The 19,782-nt window shown below is 43.1% G+C and overlaps 1 protein-coding gene across 1 annotated transcript in view; it reads right to left on the reverse strand.

Moving 5' to 3' along the window:
* CAMTA1 (calmodulin binding transcription activator 1) overlaps positions 1–19,782 on the reverse strand; it is a 3,172,802-nt gene that overhangs the window by 62,825 nt on the left and 3,090,195 nt on the right. The window contains exons 17-18 of the mRNA XM_078642975.1: positions 18,413–18,659; positions 2,746–2,817 (exon numbers count right to left, since the gene is read on the reverse strand). Coding sequence (XP_078499101.1) covers positions 2,746–2,817; positions 18,413–18,659 — 319 coding nt within the window. The remainder of the gene's footprint in view (positions 1–2,745; positions 2,818–18,412; positions 18,660–19,782) is intronic.

Raw genomic sequence — 19,782 nt, forward strand, 5'->3', positions numbered from 1 at the left:
CTGCCTGTGGATGACCATCTTAAGGTCCGTGGAATTTGCGGGGTGGTATTTGGAGGTTCAACGTTCCTGCCATGCGAGGCATGTGGACAGGGCAGGAAATAGACACGCACTGGGAGAAAAGCCTGTCCGAATAAAGGACAGTTGTTTTTGAAGAACAATAAAATAGCAAGGAATTAAGTTTATTGCAAATGCTATTCAAGACGTGACTTTATATTTTTACTGCTGAAACAACTTGTACTTATGTTTGTCTCCAGTTTTCAACTTAATAAAGGCATCCTTTTTTCTAAAATTAAATCATTCATAATAATATTTTCTCCACCAAGATTTTAACACCCTTCCGGTAGTTCGGAAAAGTGTACATTTCGTTAGATTACAGGGCATCTGAAGAACACAACACGTTGCATATGTCATGCGTTCATGTGAGGGAGAAATAAAACAATAACAACACATAAGGCAATCAATACATTCATGTTTAGAGAGACAGCAATCCACCCAGAGGAGCTTGTTCATGTCACATGCTGCAAAACAACAGCTGGAGTCAATTATCAAAGGCACACAGGTCTTGGTGCGTGCTCCCCAGCCTCTTCTTCACAACCAGAAACCATCTATTATTGGGTGTACAAAAGGCAAAGCAGTATGCAATTTCCCAGAGCCATATGTACAGTTTTCATAAAAGAACGAGAATGGCAAAAAAACACGTATACAATTAGAGGCATGACAATGACAGCTAGCGTAACAAATGCACATACCAGGCTAGATCTCACCCTGAAATCAGTAGGAATGGATGTATGACGGTACAACGCGTACCGTTTCATCGCGTGCCTTCACAACGCGTCTTTAACAACGCAAGTCGTTACAACGACTTGCGTTATTGGGCGCGGATAGTGAATAGTATAATTTACTGTTCTAACACCAGTCCCCGTGGATAGTAGGGAAGGTGTTGGAATAGTAAATATACTATTCTTTATCCTTTAGCGCCCTCCAGCGCAAGTCGTGGTTACGACTTGCGTTGTAAAGGACGCGTCGTAAAAGCACTGCGGGGTAACATCCGCGTTGAAAAGGATGATCCCAATAGAAATAGATACCTACCAACTGTTAAGCAGTAGAATGCTCATAACTAGCCACAATGCAAATGATACAACGAATTATCCAAACTACCAGATAAAACATACACTACACACTCTGATATCAAAGTACAGATACAATTATCCACACTGACATCATAGATTAAAGAGTTATCAACGCAGATGAAGAGTAAATGCAAGTGTGAGCACTGACATCAAATAATGACTATAATTACCCATGCTGACGTCCAAGAATGAAACTATACCTACGCTGATATTAGCGAATGAATGGATCTGTCGATATAATTTGCCATGATCACATCATCAAATCAATAAAATTATCTATAACTACATGAAACGATGAATGTAACTATCAACACATCAAAGTATGAATATATTGATCTGTACTGATAATCAAAGGATGAAATAACTATCCAAAACGGGCCCCAAAAAATTTAAATAACCAGCGCAAGGACATTAATGAATATAATTTTCCCCACTGATGTGAAAGGATGGATATATTTATCCATACTGACATCGAAGAAAAACTAAGACTATTTGATTTGATTGGGTTGTTCTTTTATCCCCTTCATCACATGAACTCCTTTAGTTGTGTTGTTTCTAATTGAATATGGGCCTGATGTAGGCAGATTGCAAATAGTAGGCGCAAATTGCACACCAAATTTTTACGCGTGCAGTGTTGCGAAGCTATAAGTGGTTACATCAAATAATGTCAATTTGTGGGAGGAGGGCCAAAGAACGACCTGCCATATGAATACTATTTAGGCAGCTTTTTAATCATTACATCCCTCCCCACACAAATGTTGGGGAGCATGTAAGGAACTGCTTCCCTACAGTGGCGGCTCCTAGAGGCAGTGCTGCGGGTGGCGGGGCAGGGCAGGGGAGGGGCAGGGTGGGGGGTAGTAAACTCCGGCGTACGCCCGAACAGAGTTAAGTTAATATATAAATAAATAAAACGAATTACATTGTGCCGCTGCATCACCATCCTTGCCTGAAAACTGCAAAGCAACAAATCCGACAGCAGATGCTTTTAAACTCATACGTTTTTTCGAGAATTAAACATATGGTTTCATAATTAAAGACAATGCTTCAGACCCTTGTAAGACAAGCTAGCAAGCGAGAACTGTCATGTAACTGAAATACATTAAAAAAAATGTTTTAGAGAGGCTGCAGTCCAGTTCTCATGGAAACTGTCTCTTATTTTAAAGAAACAGCCAAATTCCCTGAATCATGTCTTAAATCGAACATATTGGCCCTTTTAACATAAAATAAATCAGTATGCCAGACATTTAATTGTTCAATGTCTTCCATCTCTTTTACAGTAAGTTATCTTTTTTCCTTTAAGCTCATACAAATACTTTTTTCCTCAAAATGAAACCGCATTTGCAATTTAGGAGAAAAAAAGGATCACGTCAAAATATTTTAGGGAATTATAGTTGGCAAGTATCATCACAATCCATGATGTAATTTAATTTAATGCATCAATCAGGAAAAGTCCTCCCAAATGAATATATAGAATTTAATCTGAACTGCTGCAAAGCGTGTGGCATACTTCAGTTATTAAATCTTGGCTATCATTCTCAACCTTCCACAAATCCCTGGGACACTTTTCAGAAATCACACATTTCCCTGACTATAATGTCATTTATATTGTTGTTACCTGTTTGTACTTTCGATAACAGCTTTGGATCACTGCCGCGGCTACTTCCTGCTGTTCCCGTAATGGACGACCCTAAGAAGTAAATTGGAAAACAACTTGAGAACAAGCTAGATTTCATTTTCAACTGCGACAGAGAAAATATACAACATTGAGAACAAGACTGAAGAACGTTTCTTGCAGTATCTTATGTGGCATCAACATTTTTTGTTGTTATCTGATTTTTTTCAGCTTATTTGCAGACTGTCTGGCACACAATCATATTTCAAAGCTGGAGTGAATCCGGTTAGATAATGTTTTCACACATGAATATAGTACAGGAAATCAAAAGTGTCCAAGGTAGCCAAGTTAATCAAATCTAGAGATAATACCGCATCCGAGATTTCAATACCTGGATGATAAGTAACAATATCACAAACCAGGACAATGGAGAGGCCTTTTTGGCCAATATCTAGTGAACACCGAGCCGCAGAAAAATAATAGTTCATATACATGCACTGTGTGCTGGTATGTCCTTAAGTGCATTTTTTAGCCCCTGTGCTTGTATGAGTACAATTTAGTGAGTGCATAGGCAGAATACATTTCTCAATGTCATTCAGCCACATCATCATGCAAATTAAGGAACAGCACTTTCCACGGTGCGGCCACTAGCTTTGGGTTTCACAAATGATATTAAAGAAGGGGCCATGTTAGACCTGCAAGCTTTAGGGTGGTCTTCCCTCAAACATTTTGCCTTCCTTCTCCATTTTTACTGACCTTGTTTTTGCTAGCCTTAGGACTGTGGGCAATTTATCACTGCTAACCAGTGCTAAAGTGCTTGTCCTCTCTCCCCTAAACCGGGTATAATTGGCTTATACCCAATTGGCCTATTTAAATTACTTGTAAGTACCTAGTACAGTGGCACTGCCTGTGCCCAGGGCCTGCAAATTAAAGGCTACCAGTAGGCCTGCAGCACTGATTGTGCCACCCACTTCAGTATCCCTTTAAACATGTCTCAGGCCTGCCATTGAAGTCTGTGTATATGCAGTTTTAAACTGCCATTTCGACCTGGCAAAATAAACCTTTTGCCACGCCCAAAACATCCTTTTTAATACATATAAGTCACCCCTAGATTAGACCCTGGACAGCTCAGAGGGCCGGGTGCAATATATTTAAGAAGTAGGACAATCACCTTTGAGTTTTACATGTACTAGTGGTGGAAAACTCTTAAATTCATGTTTCACTACTGCAAGGCCTACCACTCACATAACATTGAAATTACCTTACTACATTTTATAAATATAATTTCCAAATGGAAACAGGGACCCCTTCATGTTTGGTGTCTTTGGAATCACAATGTAAAATCCTAACTTATGGCGAAGTCAGATTTTATATAGCAAAAATACTACTTGTAGAAAGTTGCCATTTTCTTGCTATAGCCATTGGTGCCTGAAGCCTGTCTCTGGGTCAGATGACTGGGGGTAGGGGACAGTTGGGCTGTGTGTATTCCTCCTGGGTAGCCACACACAATGGGGAGTTTATGTGTGACTGGATTGACTATTACTGGCAGGATGGGAGGGAGGAGCTGAGCCTAACCCCTCTTACACTTGAAAAGGCTGTGTCCAGTATCCACACAAAGGGCTGCATACTCACTGTAGTTGGTCTGGAGCCAGGGCCAGGAAGGCAAGGCATATGTGCACATCAAAGGCATGCCTCTAGAAACTATTCTCCCATTTGAAAGGCACAACTGGGTATAAATACTGGACCTCAGACACCAACTCTCCAGTACACTTTTGGACCTGTGGATACTTTGTCAGGAAGGACTGATGTGCTGCTACAAGGACTGCCACTCTGCTGGACTGCTGCTCTGAGGGAATTTCTGCACTGTTGTCTGCTGTCCTCTCGTCTAGGGAAGGATAACTAGACCTTCATCTTGAACCCAGGGTACAAGAGGGAGTCCAAGAGCTAGTCTGCTGCCTCTTGATCTGAGCTTCAAGGATATAAAAGTCTTCCCAACATCCTGAACCAGTCTCTGACCAAGCGGCAGAGAGCTCCTGACCCCAAGTGGTACCCCTCAGGTCCTGGGCCCTTGGTGTGAATCAGTGAGCTTAAATCAAGCTTTTGGGTTCTTTGCAAACAGCCAGTTTGTACCAAGACCACACCGTGCACACTGAGAATCAGTGAACAGTCGGCATTGCTCGCGGGTGGGGGAGGCAGATGATGGGAGGGTTGCCCGGGAGGGAGGGTTGCTTGGGGGATCAAAAAAAAAAATGAAACCTACCTTTCATCGGGTTCCGCGTCTTCTCTGCTCCTGCTCTCCTGCCTCCCACAGGAAAAGGAATCAGGCAGCTAGGCTCCCTCCCCTCAGCCAATAACAACGCTGCAGTGCACGGTTGTGATTGGTCGGGACGGCACCCAGCCAGGGGCTAGTGGGGTGGGCATGTTCTCTATGCAGGCTGCAATGCAGCCTGCATGGAGAAGGGCAGAGTGTGCATGACTGGTTTGGGTGGTCCGAGAGGGCCGACCAAACAGTCTTTGCACACATTAGGTGTGGGCAAACCACTCCTCCACTGCCCTGTTCGGAGTGCAGAGCAGCCCCGTCTACCCGCCTGCCCACAATGTACAAAGCAAACATAAAATGGTAATAACTTAAAGTTATTACCATTTTATGTTTTGGCTTTCTCGCACTGCGAGGAAGAAGTGGGGCGACACTCCTCCGCCCTAGTGGAGGAGCCGCTCCTGGATGCCAGCCCGACTCTTCACTACAGAATCAACCACTCGAGCCCGGACTGCCAACGTGAAGCTCCATCCCACCTGTCTGCGATGCAACGCCTGCTCTTCGCCCTATGCAGGCAACCTCCGAGGACACTCACCTTGCTCCTTGTTGGCCTCTTCAACATAAGTGTGACTCTTGGGCCAAACTTGAGAAGGTAAACCTCGGTTGGATTAATATAGGTACTGCATCCGACCTGCGCTCCCCTTTGAGGTCAGCCTGAAAGTGTGACTTTGACCAGGTCCAGCGCAACAAGATATCCCAAGTTAGTGCTTTGTGGTTTTGACACTATTGTCAATAAATTCTTTATAAATTCATTTCCCCTGTTTAACTGATTGGGTTTTGTTGTTGTTTTGGTTGTTTTATTTATTAAGAATTGCTCTTTTTTTCTAACTGTTGTGGCCTGCTTTTCTGGTGTTTTCTCATTGTTACTGTTTGAAGTGTTGAACAAATATTTTACACATTTCCGCTGAGTTAAGCCTGACTGCTCTGTGCCAAGCTACCCGAGGGTTAAGCACAGGTTAATTTAGAGTTTGCTTGTGACTTCATCCTGAAAAGTATTGTGGTTGCTGCTTGAGATGGGTTTAACCCCACTCAACCGACAACCCAATTTCTTACAGGCCACATAAACACCTGTGGTTATTTATTTTAAAAGAAATGCCACACATTGACCATAGAGGCCTGTGCCCTCCAGGGGAAATTTTTATAATCCTGCTGTAGTTTAGTTCTTCTGTATGTGAGCATGAAGTGTTGACATTTTTATAAAAAAAAAAAATCTGGTGTGTTTTCCAAATTTTGTTTAGGATTTTCTAGGCTCCACTCTTTCTTAGTTCCAGCCTGTTGTGGACCATAGCAAAACTATGGCAGCCCATGGTTTGCCACTGGTTTGTTTTCTTGTCACTTTCATTTGCCAACTTCTTATTTGATGGCCTTCCTTCTAATTCTTCTTCTTGTCCCTACTCTGAAGCATTGCTTCTTTGCCATCCTATTGAACTGATGACTTATATTGTTCCACTACTCACATTCAGGGAACTTTATTTTTAGTGCTCAATGAGAGCACACATTGTCTTTATCTCCACCCTCATGCGCTGATTCTTTCCTCAAATACAACAGAATGCTCTGTGTTGCTCTTTTCTCTCCCCGCCCCCAACTTGTCCATTATTTCCCCCACTCCAGATTTTGTAGCATTTCACTTTTTTTTTATTTCCTTCCACCTCCTTAAAAACTTCTCTGGTGCACCCCTACCTACGTCCAATTGCTCCAACCCCACGTTGACTTCTCTCCCACACTATACCCCACTCTCCCCTTCTCTGTATCCCCACTAATCTTGTCTCAAAACAAAAAAAGTGTGGAGGGTTCTGCAACTGCCATTTGCTGCTAAGTCGCTTTATTTTCATGAAGCGTTTTTTACGCACATATGAATTCATTTTTTTTTTTTTAATGGTGGAATCGTGGAAGCTTGGACGAACATTTAAACAGCAGGTAACACCTAGATCCAGCTTCATGGTATTATTCAGCTACTAATGATTGCAACTAACTACCATTAATTTAGTCCACCATGAAGAAACTGGAATGACTGTATGGAATGGTTTGCTTTGAGTGCAGAAGACTAATTCCAAATAACTAACAGTAATCAATAGTACTAGATTAACCATGGAACATGGGTTCCAGAGCAGCATGCTGTTTGGCGTAAAGTGCTTTGATGCTTCATCAGGGGTAGTAAGAGCTATATAGATGCAATTACAATTACTAAACACGAGAACAGGTACATCACAGGCACACACTGATCTCCGCTGCCTTCCCACAACACGTCAGACCTTCTGAGATCTTGGTATGTCCGTTCAAAAAATTGACAAAGAGATTTTGATTGGGTTTGCTGATCAAATGCCCAGAGTTAATTCTTCCCTCCTCACTGGAGATTTTAATGGTTATGAATGATTAACAGCTTCCACCAATCGGGAGGTCGCAGTTCTATATGCCATTAATGTAACGTTCTCTAACTGGGAAGTACACAACATATCACTGTCTTCTGTGACCTGTTGATGGCAGGAGGTCTCAAGTATTCTGCCACATCAGTTTACCTCCCGGAGAGCCTACCGTCTGTCTACTGCCCCGTTTGTCCAATCCTAAAGGTATAGTCCGCCTTATGAGGCGTCATACGCGTTGATACAGCAACATATAGTGATGTCACAAGCTGAGAGCTACTAGCTAAGTGCTGCTGATCTGCTCATGTATTTAAAAAGGAAACATGTTCGTCTTCAAATGGGAAATGCCGTTATCTAATGTGCTTTTGGAAATATATTGTATTGTGGCACTCTGTACCATATCCATACCTTTTGTCGAGGCCCCGAAGCGCTATGTATTCAGAATACCACACATTACTGGCATTATATTATAAACCCCCCTAAAACAACTTTCCAATAAATGGAACACAAAGTGTCAAATTCCGAAATATGAGAGCTCCTGACATTTTCAGAGATAGTTCAAGTTATCCAGTAATTGCTTGAGTTTTAATATCACACCTTCTAAAACTTGGCAGCATCAATGTGTGGATTTAATGTGTTAATTCGGTGCTAGCAGACAGAGCTGCTGTATGCGTCCATGCAAATACTGGAGCTCTTGTTCACACTTGTTTTAGGGACGCTGTGTTATCACTTTCTACTCTGTGATTTCTCTTTACTGATACACAACCTCCCTCTCCCCAAATAACCCTCAATATGTCTAATCCTCCAATTGACTTTATAAAAAGTGTGAATTTCTCTCTTGCTGGAAAATAAATATTTTGAATTCGCCCCTCGAATATGGAACTCATATACCAGTTGAAATTAGGATGACCTCCTACTGCTTCAGATTCAGACAACTTTTGAAAGCTTGGCTTTTCAAAAAGGCCTATGACTAAAACTGCAAGTGCTGTGTGATAGTGATGTTATCTAGTTCCAGGAGACTGTTTGCTGTACGTGTGCTGTATAAATGGATGTATGTCGTTACAACGCATGCTTTTACCACGCATGCCTTAACAACGCAGGCTTTACAACGCAAGTCGTTACAACAACTTGCGTTGGGGGGCGCTGGATAGTGAATAGTTTAATTTACTATTCCAACTCCAGACCCCGTGGATAGTAGGGAAGGTTTTGGATAGTAAATTAAACTATTACCTATCCTACAGCGCCCTCCAGCGCAAGTCGTTGTAATGACTTGCGTTGTAAATCCTGCGTTGTAAAGGTACTGCGTGGTAAAAGTTGCGTCGTAAAGGATGTTTCCCGTATAAATGCTTATAACAGAACATTTTACTAATTTTAACATTACAACACCGTCCACTGTATACTATGGAGAAATCACTTTGTCACCCATGTAATTAGGGAAGGAAGCAAAGCAATCAACATGGCAGAATCAATCAGACACAATAAGCACTTAAAATTGTTGCAACCATCGCAATTATGAATGCGAGATAAAAGAAAAACCATATGAGGGTCTTTGTGTGGATCTAGGACCAATACATTTTCCTGTGAATTAAAGCAGTGATAGTAATTTCTCAGGGTTGCTCCTCGCCCTCCCAGATTACCAAGGGACATACCACAACTGCCAAAATGCTGAAACCCATCACGTTGTGTTAAAATTTGATTGTACTAGTAAATATTGAGCAGCAGAGTATCGCCGGACCAGAATATTGAGGGCAGAATTTTGAAAGGTAAGGCATATAAGGAAGAATAGATGTTCTATTCTAAACTTCACATCTATGTACCATGAAAATATATGTTCTACATAGCAGTGGTTAATGTGTAAAAAAATAAGTGTCAGGGCTCTTGCCAGGAGGCTGCTTACACCAGCACATTTCACCTGTAAAGCAGCCTAGAACAGAGCAAACTACTAAATTGGAAGTAGGAAGAAGAAGTGGCCTAATGGCCAGAGCTGTCGGCTGGGGAACCAGGTTCTAGTCTCGGCATTGGCTCAACATACTGTGGTTGAGGGCAAATCACTTAATCTCCCTTCCTTCCAAAAATGAGTGTGAAATTATAGTGCCGGTGTTGATGATTAAGTGCGGCTGTTGAGCACGGGAAACCACCGGCTCAAATTAAGCACTAAGGTATAGAAAATCTAGACTTACTTACCTGTCGATATTTTTTTCATATTGTGACCCATCAATATTCTGGGGTCGATATTTAGGGTGCACATCTAATAATTGAAGTAGGCCTCCTGGGACTGTCCATAGCCATTAGGCTTGGTGTTCCTCCACCTTGGGTGTGCACACTCAAGTTATTCGGTTCCTGCAAGAATCTAACACAGTCTGTTGTCATTGTTTCTTTCAGCTACCAGCAAAAAACATTAATCGCAATGTTTTGATGCCGTCACCCTGCGTGCCCTCGTTTATTTTCAGCTTTCATTATCACGTTTTCGGCCTCTGTCTACTTCTAGATATCCGCGAGCCAGCACGCTACTTCAGGCGCCTTGACGGGTCGCCAATTAATATCTGCTTGGCGGTTAGCAAGCTGACAACAGTGCCAGACCGACAAATCTGCAGAGTTACTGTGGTGTCACCTCAGACACCGACCCCCTACAATAATATACGCTGAATATTTCAGGGCAGTATATTCTAGCAAGGACCAGGACGCTCTGTAGCCTCACTGTCGTCATCTTTAGACTCCACACTTTGAGCACCCAATATTTATACACAGAACATGAATATGGAATGGACAAGCAGAATTATGGAGTGTGGTCTACATGCGCTCTACTTATTACATAAATAACAGTGAACTGGCTTTTTCGGGTTGCAGCATCTCCTCAAGGAGGATAAACTCAAGCCTAAGCAACCAGTTTTACTAGTTACATTAGTGATTATATTGGTGACTTTACTCCATTCGACCGGTCAATACTGGACACTCCCAGACCATATGATGATCTTCAGCCTCAATCTTCTCACATCTAGGGTAGGAACCCACATCATTGGTGTATATTTTACTCAATTGCCTAGGATCTAGGGATTTAAGAAACATCTTTGGCAAATAATGTTATTATAAAAGCTTGACTCAAGCATTCCTTGACCCTCTGGATGGGTAGCCAGAGCAAGTTTACATTCGCAGTCACTGGGCTCATTCCCCAAATCGGTTGGCCATTTCTTTCAGAGCCGCCCCCAGGTCACGTTTGGTCAGTACTTTTAGCACATGATATAAGAAACACCCCAGCCTCCTCCAATTCTGAGTGGAGGAACGTATGTGTGGGTGGTTCCATTTCACTGTGTTCTCATAGTGAGCTTTTGTTATTGCATGAAAACAATAAATGAGGAGTTCCCCTGCTGGATTGTTGTATTGGAATAAAATAGCTTCAGCCTCCCATTTTCAAGAAACTCACCCACCATCATGTCACCAGGCCAGATTCCAATAGTAACAGGGGCAACCATTGCACTCAGTTCAATGAGGCATGCAGTGGTACTTCTGTAGTACTCATGGCTCTTGGAGACACCAGTCCCAACCATATTTCGTGACCCATAAACAGTAAAGGAATTTCCTATTTCGAGTCTCTTCAGCATTGTATTTTTTTCTCTCTCTCTCTCTCTCTCTCTCTCTCTCTCCCTATATATATATATATATACACATATATATATATATATATATTCCAAACGCAGATGGCACTAGGTATGCCCAGCCTCTCGGTTGGGGCCTGACAGGGTGCGTCAGTCAGTCACCTATACATTCCAAATGCAGCATGGACTCTCCTCTCCAGTGCCATGCGAACAGGCCCACCAACGTGTTGAGGTAAACATTTTCACTAACCTTCAATAATGTTTGTTTGTTTTTTGGTTTAGGTAATACCCTGATACTCCTGGTTGTGTTTCAAAATATGGATTATTCAGCCAAGAAGATTCAGGGGAGGGTTCTCCTGAGTGGGAGGGAGGCTGGGTGCAGGGTTGGGAAGCACGGGCTGGGGATCACAGAGAGAAAAAATAAAATAGAAAGGTGTCCTCAAATACTATGTGATCTCCAGGGAAGTGGGCTGACTGGTACAATGCCCATAGGTAGAATTTTGGATGTGGTAGATGGTAAAAGAGTGCAAATATTATCCTAGAATGTTAATGGGATCCATGTAAGGAATAGAAGAGCAAAACATTTTCAGTATTTTAGGGAGCCAAAATAATAGTCCTAGAGGAATCCCATCTGACTAGAGCGGAGTGTGTGGAGGTAACTATGTCTCAGAAATGGGTTCAGCAGGAAGTGTGTAAGGACCAATGCAGTCACACAAAAGGGGTGGTCATTCTGATTAGCAATAGATGATAATTTAAATATAAGACTATAAATCTGATCTAAGAGGGGCAGATGGGTCTGAGAATAGTTGACAATAGTTGTATACTGGTGGGTTATTGTGGCCCGAATGTGGATGACGTGGAACCCCTTCAAAATCTGTGCTTCGAGCTTGTGGAAACTTCCCACCCATTAATTCTGTCAGGGGATTTTAATGCTGTATTGGATTATTCCCCGGACACGTCAAGCAATAATGGATCATCAATTTGCTCTAAAAAGCACAAGTGGCTCTATAAATTAAACACCATCTATAACTCCCATCAATAGCAAAATAGTCTGGTTCCGTATGGAAGTAGAAATTCAATTGAACTCACTCATCCATATTCCTAAATCCAGCAAACAGAGATAGGAATGAGTGAGCAGCTTCTTGATGCAGACCTAAAGTGGAACCTGGATACTTTCATATACCTGGGGTTACAGGTAGGCAGGCACCTTAGTGGACAACGCATGAGCAGCTTTGCTGGACCTCAAGAATAATACCTCCATTAGAAAGAGCTCCAATTATCTATAATGAGGAGAATTGGTTTGGCTAAATTGATCACATTACCAAGATACTACTTTGTAACAAAAGTGGTGTTACCAACTTCCACTTTTACACAGCTTCACTTGATATTAACCAACTATGGGGTCGATTATGATGGCGGTGAATCCGCATCCTCCGGGCCGGTGGAAGCCACCGCTGGCCGGAGGATGCGGATTCACCGCCGCGGTCACAGAAAATACCCACCGCCAGATTAGGATGGTGGTGGGATGGCGGTGGGAACAGCAGCGGACGGCAGGTCCGTCTGCCGCTAATCCATGGGGTGTTGAGCGCTATTTGGTGGCGGTGTCTGCAAGACACCGTCAGCCAAATTAGGATGTGTGTTGAAACATGCTTTTCCGCCGTGGAAAAGCATGTGGAACTTTGCTTCTGGGGGCCCCTTGCAGGCCCCCAGGGTGAAGGGGGGTGGGGGTGCAATTAGGGGGTACCTATGGTACCCCACTGCATTTACATGCACAAAGCGGCAGGCACCGCACGGTGCCTGCCGCGTTGTGCATGTAAATGCAAATCATGCATTTTTAACCTTGCGGCGGTTGCTGCTTCAAGCAGCACCCGCCGCAAGGTTAAAGATACGGGATGTGACCGCCAGGGTGGCGGTCACATCCTAATTGCAACGGAGGGACCGCCGCTGCCCCTGCGGACGGTCCCTCCACCTGGGGGGTGGCGGACGGACGCAGGTCCGTCCGCCATCCTAATAGGCCTCTATGTTTGAAGCCCTTCCCTTATACAGTAGCACTGCGACTGCTCCACTTGCCACATGATGAAAGACAATTTGAAGCGCTTGATTTGAACTGTACTACTTCGCTGCTGAGCTCCAGTGGTTTTTCAATCGGCTTTCAGAATCCAGGACAGTGCAACAGAAAGTAGGTAGCAGGACAATAGCAGAACCACTACTGATATATATATCACTTTTTTTTTATATGCGTGTTTTCTCTAGTGGCCGCAAAGAGAAACCCTCAGCAGTTAACCTGACAGTACTGCCTCTGCCACAGTAGCTCTTCCCCCACAACACGATTCTAGAAGTGAGTTTGCAGGCTTCCTCACTTCCTCAGCTGCTCTTAGCCAAAGCTCTCCGTCCACGGCTCCAAACACCTCCACTGACTGCAACCGCCACTGCCACCGCACACAATATATTACGATCAAGGCACAGTATTGGCCCATGCTACTTCACCCAGACCAACCTATCCCCCCTAAGCAGTAAATCAGTAACATTATTCTCTATCTTTCTCTGCAGTATGCTTTGTTTGGGGGATTTTAGCCACCTTCACAACCAACACCATTTCCCTCACTCTTGGTGCGACCTGCAACTAGATGGCTGCCATGTTCTCCCCTGAAACAGCTGGGTTTGTGTGATATTTGGAGAGTTAGGGCTGGTATGGAGTGAGGGTATACTTATCATAACAAGAAATATAAGCATTTGTCTGGAATAGATCATTTTTTGGTGGACCAAGCAATCAAGACAAACATCCTAAGTGTGCGACATTTAGCAGCAGATCTGTCCAGCCACCCGGTGGTGGTTATAGACTTGAAAATTCAATCAGGCCAAATCACAAGAAGGTGGACTTCAGATTGAACCATCCTAACAGACCAGGAAGTGGTAGATAAATTAAAAGTAAGGATGATGGAATTTTGGGAGATAAATGTTACCTCAGCTCCTCAACACGTAGTCTGGGGCTCTCTTAAGGCTTTTCAGAGGGGCATTTTGATGTGTATCTCTGCCCAGAAGAACAGAGAACTCAAGAAAACGGATGTGGAGTTAGAGCAGGAGATCACACTTCTAGAAAGGAAACTCTGGGATCGATATCAATTAGAGGAGCCAAATGAGGTACTTCTTAAGGAAATTCAGGATCAGAGGTCCAGTTGGCCGCAGTCCTAGAATCTAGAGTTTGGGGCCTTTGGGAGGTGAATAAGTTAGCACATTTTGAGTATAGTGGAAAACAAAAACTGAGCTAGTGAGGAACTAAGTGAGGGAGGTTAAATGTATGGCCCCTGGGAAACCCCTAATGAAGACCAGGGAGGTGGAATAGACAATTTTTTGAATTTGTTTGTTGTTCTCTTTACGCAGAGGATCTGAAAACGACAGCGGAACCGATTAATGGATAGTTCGAAGGCCTGACAGTAGCCAAGCTTTCGGAGTAGGAGAAGGAAAGCTTAGATCATGTAATTACCCTGGGAGAAGTTCACTGGGTACTAGAAAAGGGTATGAGAGGGAAGGCAGCTAGCCCCAATGGGCCCCCGAATACATTCTACATGACTATAAGGGATGCAATAATCCGGTTTGTGACTTCGCTTTTTGTGGGGATTTTAGAAGAAGGGGTTCCCACCTGAAGTCATGGAAGGAGGCTATAGTTACTTTAACTTTAAAACGGGGTAAAGATCCCGATGTGTGAGTCCTATAGGCCCATCTCTCTCCTTAATTGTGACTATGAGCTCTTCGTAAACTTACTGGCTAATTGGCTGAGTAAGGTGGTGGTGGGGTGATAGCAGACAATAAAAAAGGTTTCATGAAAGGAAGGCATATACATAATCTCAACCTTGAGCTCATAGGGTTGATAGATTTGGCCTCGTGAATAAGGCCTCACTTGCTATTTTAACGCTGGATACCACCAAGGCTTTCAATAGGGTGAATTGGCAATATTGGAATACTCTTCTGGGATATTAGAACTAGGGGAACAAATTCTGCAGGGTAGTACGGGAAATCTGTAAAGCACCTTCAGCTAGAATTCTATTCAATGGCAATTTAACAGTGAGTTTTAAAATAACAAGAGGTACCAGGCAGGGCAGCTCACCCTCCCCGGTATTATCTAACTTGTATATTGAGCCCTTATCGGGTAAGATTAGAGGGGACATGGTGTGAAAGTCATTAAGAATGTGGCCTTGGGGGAAATAAAAATATCTCTTTATATGCCAAAGATGTGATGATCTATACGGCAGGTCTAGCTCCCACCTTAGCTAGTTTGGATTGCCTGATATATGATTTTGGGAAAGCTTCCAGATATGAGTCAAATCCGTATAGACAGAAATGATGGTGTGGAACATGGAAGAGGGATATTGTCTCATAAAAAGATAACTAAAATATTTGGGCATTAACATTAGTCGACTTTTGGATAAAATTGCAGAATTAAATGTTAATAGGGCAATGGTGGAAAACAAATAGGTTACTATTGAGTTGGTCACATCTACCATTAACATTATATGGAAAAGAAAATGTATTAAAGATATCTATCGTCCCGAAATTTACCTTCCTTTTTAATGCCAGCTCACTGCACTTTAAGAGTGCTTGACGCAAAAATTACATGGAAGAATAAGTTCCTTTATATGGGCCTCCAAAGGTTCAAGTACCACAAGGAAAAAACTGCATCGAAAATATGACTAGGGACGTAAACCATTGCCAGACTTCCAACTTTACACCTGGACCTCTCAACTTAAAATTTGTTGATTTTTATTGACTGACTTGGGTAGTAATGGGGGAACCATTGTTACATGCCTTAAAGGGGGGAGAGTGCTACGCAAACAAATGATGGACGGAATGCTGAATAAATCATACATTCACCCCCAGTCAAAAGATCTGGGTTAAATCCATCGTTCTTTTGCTCACTATGCCACCCCAGTTTAGACCCAGCTATATGCAAATCAGTCTTGACCCTGTGCCTCATGGAAACAGTCCAGACCGAACTGCCAAGCCAGGTCCTCCCTGGACCGGAAACAAGCATCCTGGGACCGGTTTCTGGGTATTACCCTTCATCAGCCAGGCTACCTTGAATCCAATGGCACAGTGAGCAAGGGACCCACGTCTGGGCATTCCCTTACCACTTAGGGTGAAAAGTGCTACGCAAAGAAATGATTGACGGAATGCTGAATAAATCATACATTCACCACCAGTCAAGAGATCTGGGTTAAATCCAGCTGAAAGCCCGAAACTGGTCCTAGGATGCTTGTTTCCAGTCCAAGGAGGACCTGGCCTTGCAGTTCAGGCTGGACTGTTCCCATTGGGCATAGGGTCAAGACTGATTTGCATATAGCTGGGTCCAAACTGGAATGGCATGGTGAGCAAAAAAACTGATGGATTTAAGTCCAGATCTTTGTACTGGGGTGAATGTATGACATTGTTCTGCATTCTGTCCATCAATTGTTCTTTTTGCATTTAAAAAGGGGGAGAGGGCAAGTTCATGTACAAGTTTGGTCAAATGAGATATTTCAAGAAGGTGAAATTAAAAGATTTCCAGGCGGCTGCCTTACTATGGGCATAGACCAAGAGAACAACAAGTTTTCCTTATTACAGTAGTTTTGCCCCAGTTTGGGATTCCCCTGGCACCATAAGTATTTGGAAGACAGGTTGGCAACTGGGATGAGAGAAGTTGGAATTGTGGATTGGGCCAGCTGCTCCAGGCCGGGAAACTCTGTTCTGGAGAGGAGTTTCAAGCAATGACAAAGGGATCCATTTCGAAATTCAAATTCTACCAGTTGGATAAATGGGCTTAGGCCCTGGGGAGGAGAACAGTGGTACAAGAGAATTAGAGGAACACTTGAATAAGGGACCCTAGCGAAAGAAGGAGGAGTCAGTATGGTATGGATTAATTTTGGATATCTTGGACAGAAACTTCTGCCTGCCTGTGACATTGCGGGAAGAATATGTCTCGAAGCCACGAATAAATCAGTTATGCCAAGTATCTTTCCATGCTCTGTCTTGCACTGTAAATCCCGCCTATTTGAGAGGAAACCATATGTTCTTCCTCCACAGAGCATTTTGGTCACCTAAGTAATTAGCCAAGATGCAAGGGTCAGAAGAGGCCTTTTGCACGAAGTGCAGGCAGTGCGATGCAGACAACTTTCATATGTTTGTGGTCTGTCTCAGTATACAGAAGTTTTGGGAAGAGGTTGGTAATGTTTTGAGTGCCATTTCTCAGAGCTGCATGGAGGTAAGCCCCAAATTGATTGTTTTTGGGTGTTCGCCTGGATGGAGGGAACCTCAGGACAACAGAAGTAAATTGCTATTTTACTTAATTTTGCTGGGGAGAAGAGAAATTTGCAAGCAGTTGACATCTTCTTTGGGCCCTAATAAAGCTGAATGGTTGAACTTGGTCATATATGTTTGCCAGATGGACTCAGGTTGATTCCATGCAAAAAGAACCAAAGTGTGGGCCGCTTTGATCACATGGCTGGGAAAGAAGATGGAGAGTGGACTCCAGGGGCAAGTTTTTTAGGGTTGTAAGTTGTTTTAGCACTTTTCTTGGTCCAATGATTACAGCCAACCGGATTCCCAGACGCAGTCGGGCAAATTTTGGCCTGTGAAAGTTGGAACCTTCTTACCCAACTCAGAAACCTAGTGTTTCTTGTGGGCAGATCAGTTTGGTGGATAGAGTTCTAGGTGGTCAGTCAGAAGGGAGCATGACAAATGACGACCCAAAAAAATAAATGAACAGTCCGTGCTGCTATTCAATAGTACTCTCAAAGCTGTGTCCTTGTTAAAAAGCTTTTTTGTTGTCGGATTTAGTTGATGTTGATAGAAATCTCTCTGATTTGCATGAAATACTAAATCTGATGGCGAAATATTGGGTATCAGGTTTGGCACAATCTCCACACACTTATTGATTTTTTTGTTGCCTACCTACTTTTAATCAGATCTCTAAGACTTTATTTGCTGTCATTTATACATTTATTAGCATTGTCACCACAAAACACAAAATAAGTTATATGGTTAACAAATGAAAACACAGTGTGGGTGTTAAGACTTACTTGGGGTGGTAGGGACATTCAAATCAAATCAACATTTCGTGATTATTAAAAACCTGTAACTCAGGGGTGTCTTTAGTTGGCCCTGGATGGCTGGATCCATTCCGCACTTTCAGGATAACCACTAGGCAAATGATTTCCATTTGGACTCATTGTAAATGAATCATGTATGGATATCCTAAAATCTGCCATGCATCCGCCTATGTAGACCTAAGCTGGATAACCCACTACAATTGACACCAAAGGGATAAAGGGAGAAATTTCTGCAATATGAAACAAGTGGTACATATAAATGGTTCTCATCTCACTGTAGGCATATCATTTCTGAAACCCTCCTTTACACTCAGTTACCTTGTATTTCCTGAACACGGTCTGTACGAGTTTGGCAGCTTCGTACAGTTCTCTCTGTTCGTGGTCCGAGAGGGTCAGCTGGGCAAACTCGTTCTCAACCCTCTCACTGGTGGACGCGCTCAGGAACTCTGACCAATCAGCTGCTGAGGGGAGGCTGGTTTTCTCAAATGACATTTCGCAAATGGGAGAGTCCACCGGGCTCAGGCTGGTATTGGACGAAGGGGTCAGAGGCTCACTGTACATAGTCCTGAAAAATAAGTGTCAACCCATTAACATTTCTCCTATAAAGAAATATTGCACAGAACATTTCAAAAAAGTCAAACATTCTCAATTACAGGAGCAGTGAAATGTGACTCAGAACAATGACAGATTGCGTATCTGCAATGGGAACCATGGTATGTGCCACAAGTGTAGGAAGCCCTTCCTTTTTATTCAACCACACTGTGCAGGCTTGGACCATTGGCCCTTATTATAACGTGAGAGAAGTGAAACTGCAAGTCCCAGAATGCAAAGTGCTGTAGGATAAAAATAGCAAGCGTCTTGAGGTATCAAACATGTCATGTGTCCTCTAGGCACAAAAGAGGGCCTATTTTCTACAGTGAGTATTTAGGCTGTGGAAGCTTGAGCTGTTAACTGCAGGTACCCTGGAAGGCCTGCGCGCGGTTTTGGAAAAGTGCTGGACTTTGGCGCTCAAACAGTAGTGTATATAGTAAGCGGGTGGTACAAATGTATCAGAATTTTCACGGTGCAGCCAGTGTGGAGGAAATACCCTAAACCTCAAGGGTGAGCCAGGGATGAGAACCCTTGTCACCAGAACAACATATAGCAGGTACCGGGCAGACGTGGGCACATAAACAGCATTGATACTGAGAGATTTTACACGAAAACAAGTTGACACCGGTAGTAAACAAAATAAGTTGTTTATGTAGTTTTTCTATCTTCATAATACAAACAACGCCAGCCGACACGTGTTTCGTCAAAAGGGCGATACCTGTGACTCTTCAGGGCTGTAATGGCGAGTCGTAAAGATCTAGTCAACGGGGATGGTATCCTAAATGGTCGAAGGTTGAGTGGGTAGCCGTAGCTATAGTAGAAAAGTTATGAATGTGCGCTGCCACAAACGGATATGTTTGTGTGGAGGAGACCTTAGTGTATCAGGTCTCAGCAACGCTCGTATCTGTCGTCGTAGAACTGCATGTACCCTGTTGAGGAATTTGATACATACTATGATTTCAACTGGTAGGAATTATGAAGCAAACCTTGCCTCATCTTACAAAGCAATATCCTTCCCAAATATAGTGAAAAAAGAGATGTATCTGCTTCCCAAAGGCTTAATGCAAACATGGAATTACTCCCTGGTTACCACAAGA

This window comes from Lissotriton helveticus, chromosome 5_1 (genome assembly GCF_964261635.1).
Source record: "Lissotriton helveticus chromosome 5_1, aLisHel1.1, whole genome shotgun sequence".
Taxonomy (NCBI): Eukaryota; Metazoa; Chordata; class Amphibia; order Caudata; family Salamandridae; genus Lissotriton; species Lissotriton helveticus.